Raw genomic sequence first — 19,382 nt, 5'->3', positions numbered from 1 at the left:
TCAATGAAATTAAAACCTATTTCTCTGATCTGAAAAACGTATAATGTAATATACATAATAAAATCAAGATTTATACGATAATGTATAGTCATATATATTATCATAAACAAATAAGCATTTAAACAACTTAGAAGATTAAAAACTCATTCCTGATATTAAGAGTTTTTTGCGGAATCCAGGGGTTCGCAAAGGGCCATTGAAAAAACATTATTGTTAAATTTGAATCCCCCCTGCAATTCATCTGGAGGTCACTTCGATAAAAATAACTGGGGAAATGATAATGTGTATACAGCTGTCATTTTGTGGTCACGTTGCTTAAACATGTTACTTGTCAACAGAAGCTTGTTTCATATCCAGAAATATTAAAACAATTTACTCAGAATGAATTATGCCCGCTGAAAGAACTGTTTATTTGAACATGCTGTCTGTATTATTGTAGCATCTGTTTCACTACAACAGTTATGCAAATCAGGTAACAGCATGATACACGGCCAAAAGACTTTGTGCCCCTGTTAATACCAATTCCCCATGTTGGAGGCCAGTTCTAAGCGCCAAAGAGTGGCGGATTCAGACTACAATTTGGCACGCATTATACTGTGGCAGTACAACATAATTCCAGCACTACTGCATTGCGGCATCTTAAAGGGATATTTCAGCCAAAAAACAAAATTTCCCCATGTTTTACTCACCCTCAAGGCATCCCTTTTTATATATGACTTTCTTCTTTCAGAATAATCCTACTCTTCCAAGCTTTAGAATGGAAGTGAATGGTGGATGAGATTTTGAAGCTCCAAAAAGTCCATCCATCGACCAATAAATAGCTTCTTGCGGCTCTGTGAGGTTATATATTAATAAAGGCCTTCTGACGCTAGTCGATGCATTTGTTTAAGATAAATATCCATATGACAACTTTATTAATGATAATGTCTTAGCTTCCGTTATCCGTCTATTTTCCGTTGCGTTTGGCTGTCTTCATTCTGTTTTGCTGCGCCGCTGCTTTCATCACAGGAACTCACAGAGCCGCGAGGAGCCTGCGTCATTTGCCGGAACGACAGCCCTTTTGCTTTTTGACTGAAATATCCATTTACATGCAAAAAATACACATACTGTATATCTATCCACACGTTTCCTACACCCCATGACGCTTTGCGGGAAAGATGCATTTCTGCCATATTTCAAATCATTTGTTTATAGCAGAATGTGAACTTACACACTGACAGCATTTATAAACTACATAAGCATTCTGTCCACTTCTTTATATATTTTAAGACTTGACAGCAGATATTTAGATATTTACAGGAAACCAATGACCAATTTGAAAATTATTCAGGGTTTTCAATTTCTTTAAATGATTGTGTGCTATTTAAAGATGTGGTATATAAGTATCATTAAACTGCTGTATCGTCAGATGGCCATTAATCTGATTAACATTATAATAAAAATTTTTTTTTTTAAACATTCTATGTTTTGTTTATAAGACGATTAGTGGAAGAAATACCTACTTTACATCAAGCTTTATAAGAAATATAGTCCACATGATTTGATATATTCCAACAGATTTTTGATGCGTTGGTAATTTACAGTAAATAATCCTTGTAAATCCAGTTTACTGTCTCGTTCAAGGTGCTGTGTCATTCAAGGTGCAATATACTTCTTCCGCTGCTTCACCGGAAGTTTTACCCACTGCCCTCCGGGAATTTGTGGATAGGGTAACACTTCATTGCGGTCGTCCAATTAAATATTTTACAAACTGTAACTTTCTTTGCAAGGCCTTTTCAACTAACAGTCGGGAAAGTATTAGTATACTGTGTCTCTAATATGTGTTATCACCTACTTTGATAGTCCCTAAAAAAAACAGCCTACTGACTGAAGTAACTTTGCAACTTGTTCTACTAACCCTTACCCCACAACCAACCCCAACCTTAAATTACCAGTCTAATAATATTCTAATGAGAGTACGTTGACATATAGATGCAATTTAATATTCTATGGGCCCTATTTTCACGATCTAAGAGCATGGTTCAAAGGTGCTCTCAGAGCGAGTCCGAATCCACTTTTGCTATTTTAACGGTGGAAAACGGTCAGCGCGCCTGGGCGCATGGTTGTCCCGATCCTCTTAATGAGTAATGGGTGTTTAACATTTTTTTAAATAATTTCATTTTAACAGAAAATGACTTCAGAAAGATTGAATCTAAAGTCCACATGAATCAAAATTGACTCTATTTACTTAATTGCACATTACTAACTGTGTGGTGAAACAGTCATCCGTTGAATCAAAAATAGAATTCATCAGTGAAAAAAACAAGGCACGTATTCCTACTTTACTTCACTATGAAATATGTGCCAATACTGAAGTTCATTGCAACATGTGGTTCACACTGGTTCACTTACACTTGTTCAAATGGGTAGTTGACAAATAAACCATACATGAGTACTATGGTGTGACAGCAAATATTATCACACATTATTATTTTTATTTATAATATAAAATAACACAAGAGAGATTTATCTTCATTGGTAGTTTTTTCAGAATTTTATGATGTCACACCATAGGACACATGTAGGTTTGTATTGCTGCTCTATGTAAGTTTTGTATTGCAATATCACACTTGAGCAACTGTTGCTTTACAAGGTTCAAAACAATTCATTTAGCTGAATTGTTGCTATTCAACTTATCATTGTTTCACTGTTAAATGCTTCAGGTCTAATTCATGAAGGTGACAAGCTTGAGGAAGTTAATGGCGTTCCAATGGAGGACAGGAACCCAGAGGAGATTATTCCCATATTGGTATGACTCTCTTTGTGTGTGCATGTATGTTTTGGTCTGCCGTGTTTTGATGGTTTTCCTGACGATAACAGTTCTGCATCGTGTCTTTTTGTATATGCTTCAATAAATCTGTACCTTGTAAGATTAAATTGGACCAATATCTCAAAATCACCTTCCAGGCCCAATCCGAAGGAACGGTGACCTTCAGAGTCATTCCAGGCACCAACGAAGAACTGGCGACCAAAAACACCAAGGTCTACTATCAGAAGTGTACATGGTGCAAATTGTTTTCTGCATTGCATCTTACACACCACATAATTAAATTCCAAACTCTGTCAAAAAACATTCTTACAGATCTTCATGAGGGCACTTTTTGACTACGATCCCAAAGCAGATCCTGCTATTCCGTGCAAAGATGCCGGGCTGGAGTTCAGAAGAGGAGATGTCTTACAGATTGTAAGTCAAAAGGATGACATCTGGTGGCAGGCCAAACATCAGGGTGAGGCAAACCTCAGGGCTGGACTGATTCCCTCTAGACAGCTTCAGGAGAGGTAAGAAAATGTATAATCAGACTATTGAGTCTAGACAGAAGAAACAAAATCCCTTTGTTGTAAGAGTCCCGCTCACAATTGTTAGTTAGGCTTGGATACTGTCATCACTTTCTCAATGTTGAATTAGACACAGTCTGACACTCCCTTTGTGAAGCTTTCAATCTTGTAAGTAAAGCAATCGATCTCATCAAAATCTGAATCAGATCCAAAATCAGCAGTAGGAATCTATCAAATGTTCTTTCGATACTTGAGTATCTGGCCAGAATCAATCATTGACGACAGGATGGGAGGAAAAGCTTTTCCGTTTAATGTGATCTGACTTTGATTAGACAACTGTGTAATTTTGAAGGGGAATATAACATTGCTGACTTTGATGTTTTGTGTGGTGGTGGTGATGTGCTCTTCTTTGCAGGAGAATGGCTTTACAGAGACCTGAAGCTCTGTTCAAGTTACCCAGTGTGTTAGAAACATTCACAGGTAAGAACAGTATACCCCGTGGTTTACCTCTTAAAACTCATCTTTGATCATCACAATAACATATTAAAATAGTTTGGCTAAATGTAAAATGTACATTTAAACCATCTTGTTCAGACGGTCTTTGACATATTCATATTCAACATATTCACCAATGGTCTTGACTGAGGAGTTTGCATATACTTTGAGTTAAAATATGTAAAATACCACAAAGACATATAAACAACATCAGAAACTTGATTTTCAAAACTGTCAAACAAAAAAAGTGACACCATATAACTCCTTTTGATGACTCAATTACGTTGATATTAGAAATGTGATGAATTAGAATTGTAAAATTGGTAAAAAGTATAGATTCTGTCATCATCTACTCACCCTCTTGCCATTTCAAACCTGTATGACTTATTTTCTTCTGCAAAACACAAAATAATCCTTTTTGGTAGGAGGTTAAGAGTGACTACGTTTACATGCACCCTCATAATGCGATTATAATAGGATTTAGGTAATACTGCCTTACACTTTACCTCATGTAAAAGCAATCATTCGATTTAAATAATGTGATTTAGCTCGTAATCGCAGTAAGCATAATCAAAGTAACACATGTGGTGTACACCGGTTTTAATGGCAATGTGATATGACGGCATGTAGCACCTTTATCGCATTTATGTTGCTCTGATCAAGGTGCGCATGTGCTTCTGTCACGCACCTTTCATGGTAAACATGACAGTCTTCATCACAGCGCTGAATAGCCATAAAATACGTCCACATAACAGTGTAGCCTATGCATTTGACACACGTATATTAAAATGACGACCTAAACGTAGTCAATGTTGGTAACCAAACAACGGTGGTTTCACGTGCATTAGGTTTGTCTCTATACAATAGATGTCAGTGGGTACTGTTGTTGTTCGGTTACCAACATTCTTCAAAACATATTTTATTTGAGGAAAGAAAGTCCTAGATGTTCATAAAATAAAGTTCATAATTAACAAACGTTTGGTCTCAAAATACCTCTGTAAATTAGATTAGATTAGATTAGATTAGATTAGATTAGATTAGATTAGATTAGATTAGATTAGATTAGATTCAACTTTATTGTCATTACACATATACAAGTACAGTGTAACGAAATGTAGTTTAGGTCTGACCAGAAGTGCAGTTAGCAAGTGCAGGATATACAGTTAAAATAAATACAGAGTACAATGAGAGAATATAATACAGTGGGCATGGATTATAAAAATATTTAGCAGTAGGTATGTACTATGAAAATATGAAAGTAGGTATATACTATGAACAATATATACAGATGGCTATATACTATGAACATAAATGTACAGGATGGATGTGAACAGATAATAATTTAGACTAAGATAGTGCAAAATAGTGTAAAATAGACATTGGCTATTAAAGTTGCAGTGCAATAGGTGAGTTAATGCAGTTGTTGAAGTTAATGCAGTTATTAAAGTTACGGTGCAGTATACGAGTTAATCCAGTTAATAGGTTGCAGTCCAGAAGATGAGTATATGCAGTTAATAGAGTTACCGTGCATTAGATTAGTTAATGCAGTTATTGAAGTTACAGTGCAATAGATGAGTAAATGCAGTTAATAGAGTTACCGTGCATTAGATTAGTTAATGCAGTTATTGAAGTTACAGTGCAATAGATGAGTAAATGCAGTTAATAGAGTTACCGTGCAGTAGATTAGTTAATGCAGTTATTGAAGTTACAGTGCAATAGATGAGTAGTTAATAGAATTACTGTGCAGTATATAGGTTAGTGCAGTTATGGAAGTGGTCCATTGGTGCAAATGAGCATTCAGTTAAATATTCCTGGTGTGCAAGTGAGCAGTATAGAGTGCAAATGATGCTGTGTGTGTGTAAACAGTCCGGTAGAGCAGATAACATGAAGTACTGGTGTGTACAGTTCAGTCATGCATTCAGCCCTGTAGTGCAATGTAAACAATGTTGTAGCAGCATTGGAGTTAAAGGTATGAGAGGTAGAGGAATCAGTGGGGGGCAGAGTTCAATAATGAAACAGCTCTGGGAAAAAAGCTGTTTCTTAGTCTGCTGGTTTTTGTAGGGAAGCACCGGAAGCGCCTACCGGAAGGCAGGAGAGTAAACAGTCTATGAGCAGGGTGAGAGGAGTCCTTGAGAATGCTGCGAGCTCGTCGCAGACAGCGTTTCTTCTGGATGTCCTCAATGGGAGAAAGTGTAGTCCCTGTGATGTGCTGGGCTGTTTTCACCACCCGCTGCAGTGCCTTGCGCTCAGCAACAGAACAGTTCCCGTACCAGACTGTGACACAGTTGGTCAGGATGCTCTCTATCGTGCAGCGATAGAAGTTCACCAGGATAGTTGAAGACAGTTGGTTCTTCTTCAGTGTCCTCAGAAAGAAGAGACGCTGGTGAGCCTTCTTGACCAGGCATGAGGTGTTGGTGGTCCAGGACAGGTCCTCCGAAATGTGAGTCCCCAGGAACTTAAAACTGGAAACACGTTCAACAGCCATCCCATTAATGTGGATGGGGTCGTGTGTGCCTCCTTTCGCCTTCCTGAAGTCCACAATGATCTCCTTTGTCTTGGAGGTGTTAAGGAGCAGGTTGTTGTCTGAGCACCATGTGGCCAGGTGCCGGACCTCCTCCCTGTATGCAGTCTCATCGTTGTTGCTGATGAGACCAATCACTGTTGTGTCGTCTGCAAACTTGATGAAGGAGTTAGATCCGTTAAAAGGCCTGCAGTCGAGTGTGAAAAGGGAGTAGAGAAAGGGGCTCAGTACGCAGCCCTGTGGTACACCAGTGTTGAGGGTGGTGGTGGTGGAGCAGATGGGGCCTAACCTAACAAGCTGAGGCCTGTTCGTCAGGAAGTCCATAATCCAGTTGCAGGTAGGGTTGGTAATGCCTAGGTTTCCAAGTTTGACTATTAGCTTGGAAGGGATGACAGTGTTGAAAGCAGAACTGAAGTCTACGAACAGCATACGGGCATAAGTGTCCTTATTGTCCAGATGTGTGAGCACGGAGTGCAGCGCCATAGACACTGCATCATCTGTGCTCCTATTGTTTCGATAGGCAAATTGGTATGGGTCCAGTGTGGGTGGTAGAGAGTCCTTTAGGTGTGCCAGGACCAGCCGCTCAAAGCACTTCATAACAATGGGTGTGAGTGCTACAGGGCGGTAGTCGTTCAGGCACGTCGGGTTAGAATTTTTTGGAATGGGCACAATGGAGGTGGATTTAAAACATGCTGGAACCACTGCTTGGGCGAGGGACAGGTTGAAGATGTCCGTGAAGACCCCAGCGAGCTGCTCTGAGCATGCCCGGAGTACGCGACCAGGGATGCCATCTGGTCCAGCAGCCTTGCGCGCGTTGATCCGACTTAGTGCATTGTGAACATCAGTGGAGTTAAGTGTGATGATTGGGTGGTCAGCAGAGGGTGTGAGCTTGGTAGCTGTTTCCTTGTTGTCTCTCTCAAAGCGAGCATAAAAGTCATTAAGCTCGTTCAGGAAGACGGCATCTGTGGCTATGGGGGTGGAGTGGTTGGGTTTGTTATCACTGATGGCCTGGATGCCCTGCCACATGCGTCGAGGGTCAGAATTGGAAAAATGCTCCTCTAGCTTCAGCTTGTAGCAGTGTTTGGCCTTTTTGATGCCCCTCTTCAGATTTGCCCTAGAAGTACTATAGGCCTGTGCATCATCCGATCGGAAGGCAGTGTTACGTGCTTTCAACAGGAGGCGCACTTCCTTGTTCATCCATGGCTTCTGATTAGGGTACGTGGTGATCTGGTGATCTGCTTCAGGGTTTTGACACTGTCAATGGTGGAATTTATGTAGTCCAATACAGAGGAGGTGTAACTGTTGATGTCCGTGTGAGAGCCACTGGTGGCCTGAGAAGCAAACAGACTCCAGTCTGTGTGTAGAAACCTTTCCTGGAGTGTAAAGTCTGCCCCTGCAGGCCACACCTTGATGGTCTTTACTGATGGCTTCACACGATTAATGAGGTTAATGTACTTGGGGGTGAGGAACAAAGAAAGGTGATCAGATTGACCCAGGTGGGGGAGGGGTGTCGCGGCGTAAGCTTTAGCCATGTTTGTGTAGACATGGTCCAAAGTTTTGTTTCCTCTTGTGTGGCAGGAAACATGCTGGTGAAATTTAGGGAGCACTGTCTTTAAGGAAAATCAAAGAGTTCCATTAAAAAATTAATGGAAAATCAAAGAGTTCATGTAATATTTACAGTTTTACCTTCTGAGCATTTCTTTCACTGACCACTTTTTAAAAAAGAAATTACTTCAAGTTCCATACGAACGTAAAAAAACTGGAACATTTTTATGTGTGGTACATCCAGTTTAACCATGTATTTTTATGGTTTTTATAACAAGAATACTGAAAAGAACATATGTTCATTGTTTTAGAAAGTGATGTCACGGGTGTGATAACTACAGTAAATGTTAGAGATGAGAGTGTGTGTAAGGGTGCCAGGCATCTTCCTGGAGCGGCTCCCTGGAGATGTGAGCTAAATACATGGCCTGATAAAGTCTGAGGAAGTGCTGTAGTTCACAGTGGCTCTGCTGGACATATTAAAAAATGTTTTACTATGTGTGAACACGTTCATACCGAGCCACAGATTGCAGATGCAGTCTATCATTGCTAAAAACCTAAGAATGGACTTAGAAAAGTAAAACTACAGTGTGAATCTGCAGGAACTGCAATAATAATACTTCTGCAGGTTCAAAATGAGAAGAATATTTCAAATGTATTTGAAAAAGAATGCTACACAAAAGTATTTTAGTCTTTTATTAGACAATATGCTTTTATCAGTTAGATAATGCAAAGTGATGATGTCTAACTCAAATTCACTAGGGAACATACTTGTCGCTTTAAGTTCCTCGTGAAGTTGTTCTACAGTATCAGTTGTTTTGAGAATTGAAGAGGGTTGGAAATGGATGGATCTGGAATATTTCGATCATCTCATCTTGAAAAGCCATTGTAGGCCTGTTCAAAGCGACAGCTTTCCCTATAAAAGCTCCATCTGTGGGTTGGATGCGAGGAAAGTGACAGCTGTTAAGCGACTGAGTCATCACTAGGCAATGATGGACAAGGTAACTTTACAGCCTCCTCGTAACACACACACATAGAGCCTGGGTCCGTGCGAGAGGTCACCAAGATGCCACATGTTAAACAGCATTTTACTGTCTCTTAAAAGAATGAAACACATCATTCCGCAATGAACAGCAGGTGAGGACATGGTTAGAACATGTAGACCGTGGTCACAGAAAATTGCAATTACTATTTCGAAAATCTACCTTGGCCACAACATGACGGCCAGTTGGACTGATGTCGATGTCTTGCCCCCTGGCTTCAACTGCAATGTGGCTTCAAGAGTCCAGGCCACACACAATGTGTGGGCTTTGGATTTCCGGTGCCCACTTCATCCTTTTTAAAAGGAATAAAAGAAATAAAAGCATGTTCTTCCAAAATCATGTCATACTTCTTTCCCTTTTCTCTTTGCGGTACAACTGTCACAAAGCCCTGCTATCATTTCACTGTTTACATGCTAAAGCCACCAAATGAAAGAGTGAAGTTCAGGAGAGGTGATTAGAGTTTTTAAAGCAACGGGCCGTTCGGTGATGTTTCAAATTTAGGCCGTAAAAACAACATCACATCCTCACTGATTATACAGTAGGATTGATTGATGAAGTGCTTGGCGTTTTGCTGTATCTAAGTGCTGCTTCTTTATATGACAGCTAGAACAGTGTATTTGTAGAAACCTCTAAAAACAGGCGTCATGCACCATTTATTTTTGGAAGGGGCACCAGTGTCACTGGCAGTACTGTCTCGATCCTCTGAGCAAGAGCACATGTGACAAAGATATCTCTTTTTATAATGTGCTAGTTCTGTTATAATCTGGAAGAACATTTTCATTAAGGATACAAGAAGACCAAAGTTCAAATCCAAATGTTTGTGTTCAACAGGAAAGAAGTCAAACTATATTTGAGACATAAGGGCGAGTATGGATCATTTTCAATTTAAAGAAAAAATCTACACATACCAATTTAATCAGTTTCAATAATCATATAACTTAATACACAATATAAATATTTAAATTTCGGTTTTATTTCCATTCACAATTTGTCATGTTGGATTGTTTCAGCATTACATGCATAGAAATATAATAATAGAAATACTTTTCTCAGTACAATGTACTTTGACGAAACTAAAGTTGTCAGCTAATAAATTGTAAGCTCATTTAATGGGATGTACAGTAATCGTTGATGACAAATACATTACATTGAAATCTGATATGAGATGAATAGATATCATACATTTTCCTCCAAATGTCAAAAACTGAATTTTCATTCAATTATCTTGTTGTTTTATTCAAACTGTGAGCAGACATGCAAGGTAATCTTTCTTCATTTCAGCAAATAATCACTGTAATATAGTAATATAACTGCTGCATGTACTGTATATGCTAGCGTTTTTGTTATTTCTAACATTTACATAACGTGAAAACAAACTATAAATGTAGACTTTTTACTAACCACGCTTTACTTGCCTGAACTCTCTTACATGTTTCATTGTTTAATCTGCACGTTTTCTTCTAACACCCTACCCTGTCTTCACACAAGAGGATGTTGACTACAGAGCAATAAGTGGCATACATATAGGTAAGGATCTGTTTGTCATTACCTTTGTTTTGTGTTCTTTTATACCGCACACACATGGCCACAGCGTCCTACAGCCCCATGTGTGACTTAAATGAGGCTGTTGTTAGAGATCTCTATCTCATCCCATTACATTTGTACTTTTCCATTATGCTCCCACACCATTATAAAGATGATGTTTATTCAAGGTGGGGGTCATTAGTTTTAGTTTTAGACTGATCTGGTTTGAGCATTCATGCTAATGTGAAAGGCTTTGATGGCTCCTGACTGGGTGCTTTGTGCTGGTCCATTAGTGATAAAGGCCATCAGGCAGCCGGACATGCACTGTGCTCATTTAGCAGCCAGGCTAGTGGATGAGTCTAACAGAGACGTGCTTCGTTCTCAGCATTTTGGCAACCTTGACCCCGCTTCAAAAGTCAGTATGTCCGCGGCTAATCTCCAGGACACACGCAATGGCCAAACTAGCATCGTTGCTGTTGCAGTCCCTCAAGACGACATGGTTAAGACATTACAATGGGACCCAGCCATACAGGGCTTATTGTGCCAGGTTCAGAATGTGAAATTTATCACAGTGGTAGTGTAGCAAGTATGTGTTGGAAAACTGGAGCCTTTCACCATGGATGGAGAGCTCTGGTAGCACTGGATGCTCCTTGAGCAATTGTCAACACTCTTCTATAAATCTATTCAGCAAAGCCGCTGCTATAGTTTAGAGGTGCTGTTCAGAGATACAAGGCACAGGCTGTTGTGGGATCCGAAAGGGGTCACAAGGGAGAGGTGTGGTGGGATATTAAACTGGAGAAACCTGGAAAAGGTATCAGCGAATCCCAATAAGATACAGACATGGAAAAACAGGGACGCATTAAAAACAGGTTCTATATACAAACCAGATTATTTAATCAGTATGCAGTCCCACATGCCGTCAAGAGCCAAGAATCTAACGCACGGGTGAAACTCCAGAGCGTTTGCTTACTTCTCCAGATCTTTTGGATGTTTTCGGTGTCAGGTAGCCGAAGCTTGCACACATTAATCTGCTCCGTTTATATGACGATCACAAGTCTTCATTAAGCAGATAATGGTTTTAACATGCAGCCTGGTGCAACCGGCCACATCTGATATGTCGTACTTTTTATCTACCGTTTGTGAAGGATAATGCAAATGGGGTACTTGATGAGGTTAAGTGCAGTATGTGGTTTCTGAAGAGGCATATCAAAATTATATTGCAGCATTCCCCATCATATTAGCGGACCGTCTAAATTCCCCAGAATGGGATGTGTGTCTGTGTTGCCTCGCTGAGCTTTAATGGCACTGTGCCCTGTGCAAGGAACGTAAGGGCAGAAAGTTGAAGATATAGGGTTAAGATATATAAAGTGTTGTCCAGGCAGGGCTTTAATCTCCAGACATTAAAAGAAATGTGTATTTATTAGTGGTGGATCAATATGAATCTTAAAACTTTACCTGTGGTTGTGCCGTATTGAATATTCCTTCTGAAGAAATTCTAATATAGTTGGCTCATTTGAATCATGTCATAATTTGTCTAAGCTTATGTTGTATCCTATTTCTCCTATTTGGCACTTAAATATCTGTTAAAGTGAGATGCATTTTTCCTCGTCCATACTGATCAAGCCACTTACAAGCTGGAACACAACATGACCGCTGGGATTATCCTGCTCTTGAGTCAATCCTAGCCAAACTGCTTCCAAAAACTCAAAAATCCTTATAATTTATAATAAGACAGAGTCTGTTCTACTCACTGAGTGTAATTTTACCTGTCATGTCAGAGTTAGAGATGCCCGTATCATGTCAGTAAATCAGGGCCTCACAGTGCCCACAACATGGCATCCGCGAGACCACATGTATGTGGTTAAAGAACTGTTTTGTGTAGACCATGAATTAAGGAACATAAACCTTCTGGTGTGGTGATTCCTGCATGGTGTTATTTTCCGAAAAATGTGGCCACGTTTCTGTCATTATTCTGACACGGTAAACGCTTCAGGTTTTAAATCTCCATTCTCTATATAATATCAGCCTCTGTCAGCACCGCTGTATCATGATCACCACTCATCAGCTGTATTTATGATCAGCCCTGATGAAATCCTGCTTATTTACTGCCAGCCGCTTTGCTTTCCTCTAAAAGGATGGAAATAAGCAGTAATGTTCGTTGGTTTAACCCAGATCATCTGGGAATGGAGGTGGATGGAATTATGGCGTCATAGAAGAGTAGATTGTCTCTTGTGTATGTTTAGCACATGGGCAATTTTGTATTACTGTTTGTTAGAAATTAAGAATTGTGAAAAAAAAATTCCCTATGGTGATTTTCAAAGGCTTATAGATAATGCAGGAAATATTTTTCCCTCCTAGTCAGAGTGATTCAGTCATTTTATATCATATTACAGGATTTTACTTAAATAATAAATGTTAATTTAATATCACCACAAGTTTATCCAGTGTAGATAAATTATTAAGTATAATAGAATTTTTATTCTACTTAGGTCCTTGGCTGTATCCCCGAAAAGAGGGGAAATAAAACAACGAAAAAAGTCTAAAGAAAAAAATAGTGTCAGGAGATTCTTATCTTGAGGGAGTCCATGGACTACTCAGATAAAATTAATCTTCTTGTCTTGCTTTAATTTTCTCTGTCAGTTCGTCCCTGCTATCTTTTGATTTATTTATACAGAAGCAGTTTGGCCTTCATGCTGGTTTTACTCTCTGTGTGGGACACTCTTTAACTCTGGAGGCATTCAGCAAAATTTATATTGGTAGAATCAATCAAATGTGTACTTAAAGAATGCTCCAGCAGACAATGATATGGTTTGCAGTCATACCAAGAATTATTCAGAAACCATATTTTTGAACTAGTTGGTGCAGGACATAGTTTTATAAGTAAGTGAGGACAGTAACATAAAATAAATGAGGCATTGCTTGGTAATATCTAATTTTGTACTTTAATTTTACATCTGGCAGCTATTCAGCCTAATCTATTATACATACAGTAAAGTTATCTGACATTATCAAGAAGAATTTGTTCTGACACAGTTTATCTCAGAGTTCTTGTCTTTACTATAGCAAATAAATGTGATACTGTGATGTATATACTGTGATAATGTTTTGGTTTGACAGTTTTTTCAAAACGATTTGTTTAGATTCAATATGATATATTTCCCAGAAACACAGATGAGCTTCAATAGCTGATCATCCCTCTGTAATGTGTGCATGACTATTCATTCCATGTGAATTGAGTGATTGTTTAGTGATTTGTGCAATAATATTTTAATATAATCAAGTTGAATATTTCAAATATATTACTTGATGATGTCAAAGCACAAATGCAGAGCTTCTGATGCTGATTTCCCAATACTTGATTTATAAATTGGAATGAAAGTTGCCGATGTAAAGTTGGGTAGTTTATGACATTTGGTCCTTTGATATTCTATATGCAATGTTCCTGCAGTTCCGTTATGTTGTGAAAAGTAATGCAACATAGTGAATTTATCTTAAAGCCTCAATCTCTTTTGAATTAAACAGCGTGTACCCATTAATCTTTTTGAAAGCAGCATTTGGAGAGACTCTGCATGAGGCTGGTACTTAAACACTGTCATTGCTATAAAGCAGTCACTGTTTCCATAGTATTTCCTTGCTGGTGGTTGGGTTACTTATTGTGCTATTATATTGATGAAGAAAAAAACACTTTATTCCCTGATATTAAACCAGTTTTAGGGAACGTATTTCATTGTAACTGTAGTCATGACATAATGTGTTAACTGCCATGTGTGTGTCATACACTGGCTCATTTCTACTTGTTTACGCATTCATGCATTTGGCAGATGCCTCTATTCAAAGCAACCTGCAGTATACAGTACATTTGAAGTATACACCTTTTAACAGTGCCTGGGAATCACATCCACAATTTTGGTTTTTCCAGCACCACGCTCCACCAGTTGCACTACAGAAACACTACAGAAATCATCTGTTCTTCATGGTCGAAAGAATTCCTCTGACATCTACATTTCTGGTTCCCCAGCAGGCCACTGCTACGCTCACAAGGGCATGCATTTTTGAGTACTAAACAGCCTGTCTTGCCAGACTTATTGTTTTGACAACCTCTTAGATTGAAGTCTTCTGATTTCTCAGTTTTATTGACCCTTCTTTGGTCCTTACATCCAAAATCAGGTTCCAAGAACCCAATCCAAACCGAGACTAGACATTGACAGCATTCTAAAGCATACACTAATGATCCAGACAAACATACTTTCTAATAAGAAACAGATGGAAGGTATAACAATCCAAATTTTTCTGGCATCTCTACTTAGTAATGACTTTGAGCAAATTATGCTGTAATATCTAAACACATTACTCAATATCAGAAAATAGAGAATCCTGTAATCAGGTCTGACACGTTAGGATATAAGTACATAAATTCAATTTGATGAAAAATGAAAAATATTGTCAAAGATTTGTTTTCGAACTACATATAAATGTAAAATAATTGAGTTGTCTTCTTTACACAGCTGGTTTAAGGAGAAGTTTTCGGTTAAGCAGAAAGAACAGCTGGAGTCAACAAGTAAGACAGAAGATGGTTGAAGGACATGGCAATATCCCTGATCAAATATATCAGGAGGTCTCGCCATACCACAGAAAGCCCGAAGACCCGTATCGCCTTGTGCTTCTTACTGGTGAGAAACATTCTAGTTTAAGGGATGCAAACTAAAATAATCTTGTAATCTAAAAGACATTTACCAATGCTTTCAAATTCCAAAAAGGACATTTACTGTAGGTATTATAAAAGTAATTCTTGACTCAAATGGTATATTCCAGGAACATGACAGAAAATCAAATCAAATCACATCATTGAACAATACATAGATGTCAGTAACATCAGACCTCATTGGTTCTTGTCTCGTGTCCAAACGTCATGACAGAAGAACACAAGAAGAAAGAATCTGGATAAGGGTGTATAAATGATGACAGAATTTTCTCCATTGGCTGAACTGTTCCTTTGAGGACATTTCCATAATATTCAGTACTGTGAACATATATAGATAGAGAAAAAGAAAATACTTGAAGAGATACATTTACATAAGGATCTGTGGACTACGTATGTGTTTTCTTTATGCTGTCTGCACATAGACCTGGCTCTGCAGAATGTTCACCTCAATGACAGTTCCAAAGACAGACTCCAAATGAGCAACAGAATAGGCGTGCTTATCCTCCAAACATGAAGGAACTGCTTGAATATGGCAGTCAGCTTTCCATACAGCTGGAGCCACTATGCTATTAATGTCATTTAAGTCCCCTGTTGCCACAGTCTATCAGTAGCAAGAGTTTAGAAAATGACCATAATCAGACTTTGACATTCCTTGACCGCAAACTCTTGAGCTGTCTCTTTATGAGCTTAAAATATAAAAATTCTGGAGAAAGTTTCCATTGTTTTAAAAGTAGTAACTATGCCTGAGACGTCACATTTTGCTCTGTTGTTTGCATAATTATGAATGCATGAAATTCTACTTAGAAATCCGATGAAGCGTGTGAGGTCACTCAAGCTTTTCTATTTTTTATTCACTGCTGAAACAAAAATGTGTCTCTGCAGGAAATTTGAGCATTCATTTAGAGATACATCAGGAGCGAGAACAGCAGATGGCAAAGATGCGAGAGCGAATGCGAGATTCTTTCCCAAAAAAACAAGGGAATACGTACAGGAGCACAGTGATCTACAGCACTGGAAGGTCTCAAGTGAGCCTTGACAAGGTTGACCAGAGCCAACATGTTTAAGTCCTCCATTAAACGATTTCAAAAGAAAATCGCTTCAGCAAGGTCACAACCTGCTTTGTCTGCCATTGATATATTAAGAAATATTCCAACAAAAACACTGTGTGCACTAAAAGTTCTTCAAACGGTCAAATTGGTCAGTCCTGCTGATTCTGTCCTAATAACACACAGATTTGCAGAAGTCAAATCATTGCGATTGTCACATAACCAAAACACAAAAGTTTAGTTAAAGACCGTTCACGAAAGTCTTGTCACTCTTCGGCCATGGTTGCGACGCCTCTGGGCAGCTATTTACATCATAGCAAGTCAACAGTCCCATCTCCTTGAGGGGTAAAAGGCCAATATATTTCAGGCAAAAATCACAAGTAAATGGCACATTTACGATCAATAATTATTTCCTGATATGGACTGTACCATAACTTTGGTTTGCTAAAGTTGGTCGTTAAAATTGCACTAAAAATCACCTTTTTGAAGTCGCTTCAACTACTACACATGCGCACAGGTTGGCAAGCGCCTCACTAGGACCCCGCCCCAGAGAATTCTCAGTCTTTGCGTTTAACTGGAAGGTGGTAATTTCTTCACTAGAACTGCCATATTGAGCGTTGCATTCCTCCTTATTCATTGTAATGGCAGTGCCTCATATTGGTAATACACTATATTATCTTTGGTTTAGTAGTGGGTAAATGTCTTTGGTCCATATTCCTTACAAGCATGATATGTGCATAAAATATACTAAAATATATATTTTTTTCAAAATAATATACACAATACAGGACATGTAACGGCTGAAATGTCTAATTCATTCATTTAAACCCAAACAATAATGTGTAATATAAATATAGTGTCTTCCTTAATATGTTTGTTTGACTGACCAGATGCAACTTGCAAATATTTCAATGACCATCAATCCGCAGGTTTGCTTGCCAGATGAGCACGAGTGATGCATTGACAGCTGATGAAAGTGAGGTCAGAAAGGAAGCCCATGTGAAAGCAAACTAAATGATTGAATATTTGCTTTTTTCCGTCAGTGTGATGTCCTACCTTCTTTCCACTCTGTAAAACTCATTTAATACTGAGCCAAACATTTACTTGCATTAGTGTTGGCTGTAGGCATTTCATGCATTATAAGAATGGCAGGAATTTTCAGAATAATGCTCCACACCTAGATGGCCAATTTCAGCAAGAGGTGTGGCTGCATGTTGTCTCTGATTTGTAGAGATACTCCTGCAAAACACCCAGCATGTCGTGGATTCGCGGCTGGCACGCACAGGCATTCAATCTCTCTTGAATGGGCACCAGACAAATTTTTCATTTTCACTACAGCGGTATGGCTTTTCCTTCTGGGGGTGTGCCGGCCAGAGCAGAGACTGGAACTGTGTTCTGGAAAGGGTACAGGACGGTGACGGGAGCCACAGGCTGAAATCAATACAGCATTACCCTATCATCCCTATGCTTACAGTCCAGTGATGGAAACAGCAGATGCCTGCCGGAATAAAGGGCCACTTCATGGCCCAGACGGTCCATGTATATTTTATACAAAGTTCATCTCCACCTACTTTTTGGTCCCTACACTTCTCGTGTGCCACTTAACCAGCCAAGCCTACAGTCTGTCATATGGGTTCGACTTGAAAGAGAAAATGTTTGGATGGAGATTATGAGTGGACAGACTGTAGCATGATGAAGGTTTTTTTTTGTGTTACTTATGATTTAGATAAGTGTGTTTATATTGAGTGAGTGTGGACTGCACACTTTACTGGTTTGTCAGGAGTGAATAACTGGTGATAAACTGTGTGTGTGTGTGTTTGTCGCACAGGACCCAGTGGCGTTGGTGTGACTGAATTGAAGAGGAAACTTCTCCTCTCTGACCCAGAGCACTTCAGTGTGACTGTGCCATGTGAGTTCATATAACATATGTGCAATAAATCAGTCTGACAGCATCTGTCTGTTTTGAACAACCAGCAAGGCTTTTGTGTAAACTCATTGAGCTGCTTGAAATGTAGCTCACTCCTCCAAGCAAGGGAGGCTACTTTAAATTATGAGTAACATATTGCACAATTTCAGACTAAAGTCAAACTACACTACAAGCTACAAACTGCTATTATTATTTTGGGGGAAAACATTTTGTGTGTTTTTGAATGAATTAGCTTAATGACGCAATCCACTATCTCTTAAACATAAATGCTAACGCCCAGTCCACCTTCTATAACTATGCAGTAAAAGAATGTAATGTTTTTTGTTATCAAAGTATATACATTTTAGTACGTAGCAAAACAACATTTGGAACTTCAAATACAGAACCGAAGTTTTTATTTTGTATGTTGTGTGTTTACAGCTCTTTTATTCATTTAAAGCCACAATATGGAAGAATTTTGTGATGAAATATCCAAACATCTAGGTTCATGTGATGCACCTAACACGTATTTTGACATGACGCGCTTAACACATATATTAAATTTGTAAAGTTGGCCCTGAAGATAAGCATTGATCGCCACTGGTAAAGTGGTTTCACGCAAATATGTTGAGTAGTTTCTATAATTAACAATTTAGTTGTGTAAACAAAATCAATTTAAGTAAAGCTGACAACTTTTTTGAGTAAATTCAGATTGTTCCAGTAATTTTAAGTTAATTAAACTCAATATTTTTCCTTCTCAATGGTAATTTTTGTTGTCATACATAAATTATATACAGACTTTAAAATAAAGTGTGACCCAAATCATACAGTAAATTCTATTTTAATTTTTGGGTGAACTTTCACAGGGTTGACCGAATTAAAGTGGAACATAAATGAACACTATACAATCAACCAAAAACACAATGATAAAAACTTTTTTGAACAAATATTGAAATACAAACAACTACGCTCATCACAGATTTAAATCTGTGATTCTGTGAAGCATTTATTTAGAATATTATTTGTTTAAATAAACTGTCTCTTATAGCACATAATGTTTAAGATAAAGCAAAGGAAAGCAAATGTAGACTGTTACCTAGCCCACTCTATTGTAAAGCTATGTGTGCACAATACAACATAGAGCAATGTAGTGTTTTTTGTTGTGATCATTCATTGGAAAAAGTAGTTTTATCTGCAAAGCTGCACACTTTTAAAAACAACTACTGTGATGCTACTATTTTCCAGTAGCGTCACTACTTTTAGTTAAACACTCGACAGCACATCCCCC

General features: G+C 38.5%; 1 protein-coding gene across 2 annotated transcripts in view; it reads left to right on the top strand.

Moving 5' to 3' along the window:
- Positions 1–19,382, top strand: part of mpp7b (MAGUK p55 scaffold protein 7b) — a 42,454-nt gene that overhangs the window by 16,364 nt on the left and 6,708 nt on the right. Inside the window, exons 9-15 of one of the 2 annotated variants that reach the window (XM_079452602.1) lie at positions 2,703–2,788; positions 2,947–3,021; positions 3,122–3,318; positions 3,731–3,795; positions 10,405–10,443; positions 14,946–15,110; positions 18,017–18,097. In XM_079452602.1, the coding sequence (XP_079308728.1) occupies positions 2,703–2,788; positions 2,947–3,021; positions 3,122–3,318; positions 3,731–3,795; positions 10,405–10,443; positions 14,946–15,110; positions 18,017–18,097 (708 nt within the window). The remainder of the gene's footprint in view (positions 1–2,702; positions 2,789–2,946; positions 3,022–3,121; positions 3,319–3,730; positions 3,796–10,404; positions 10,444–14,945; positions 15,111–18,016; positions 18,098–19,382) is intronic. The other variant, XM_079452603.1, reaches the window with a different exon arrangement.

Source organism: Barbatula barbatula (genome assembly GCF_947034865.1).
Source record: "Barbatula barbatula genome assembly, chromosome: 3".
Lineage (NCBI taxonomy): Eukaryota > Metazoa > Chordata > Actinopteri > Cypriniformes > Nemacheilidae > Barbatula > Barbatula barbatula.
The sequence above is the reverse complement of the archived record's forward strand: the minus strand, read 5'-3'. Positions and strand labels throughout refer to the sequence as shown.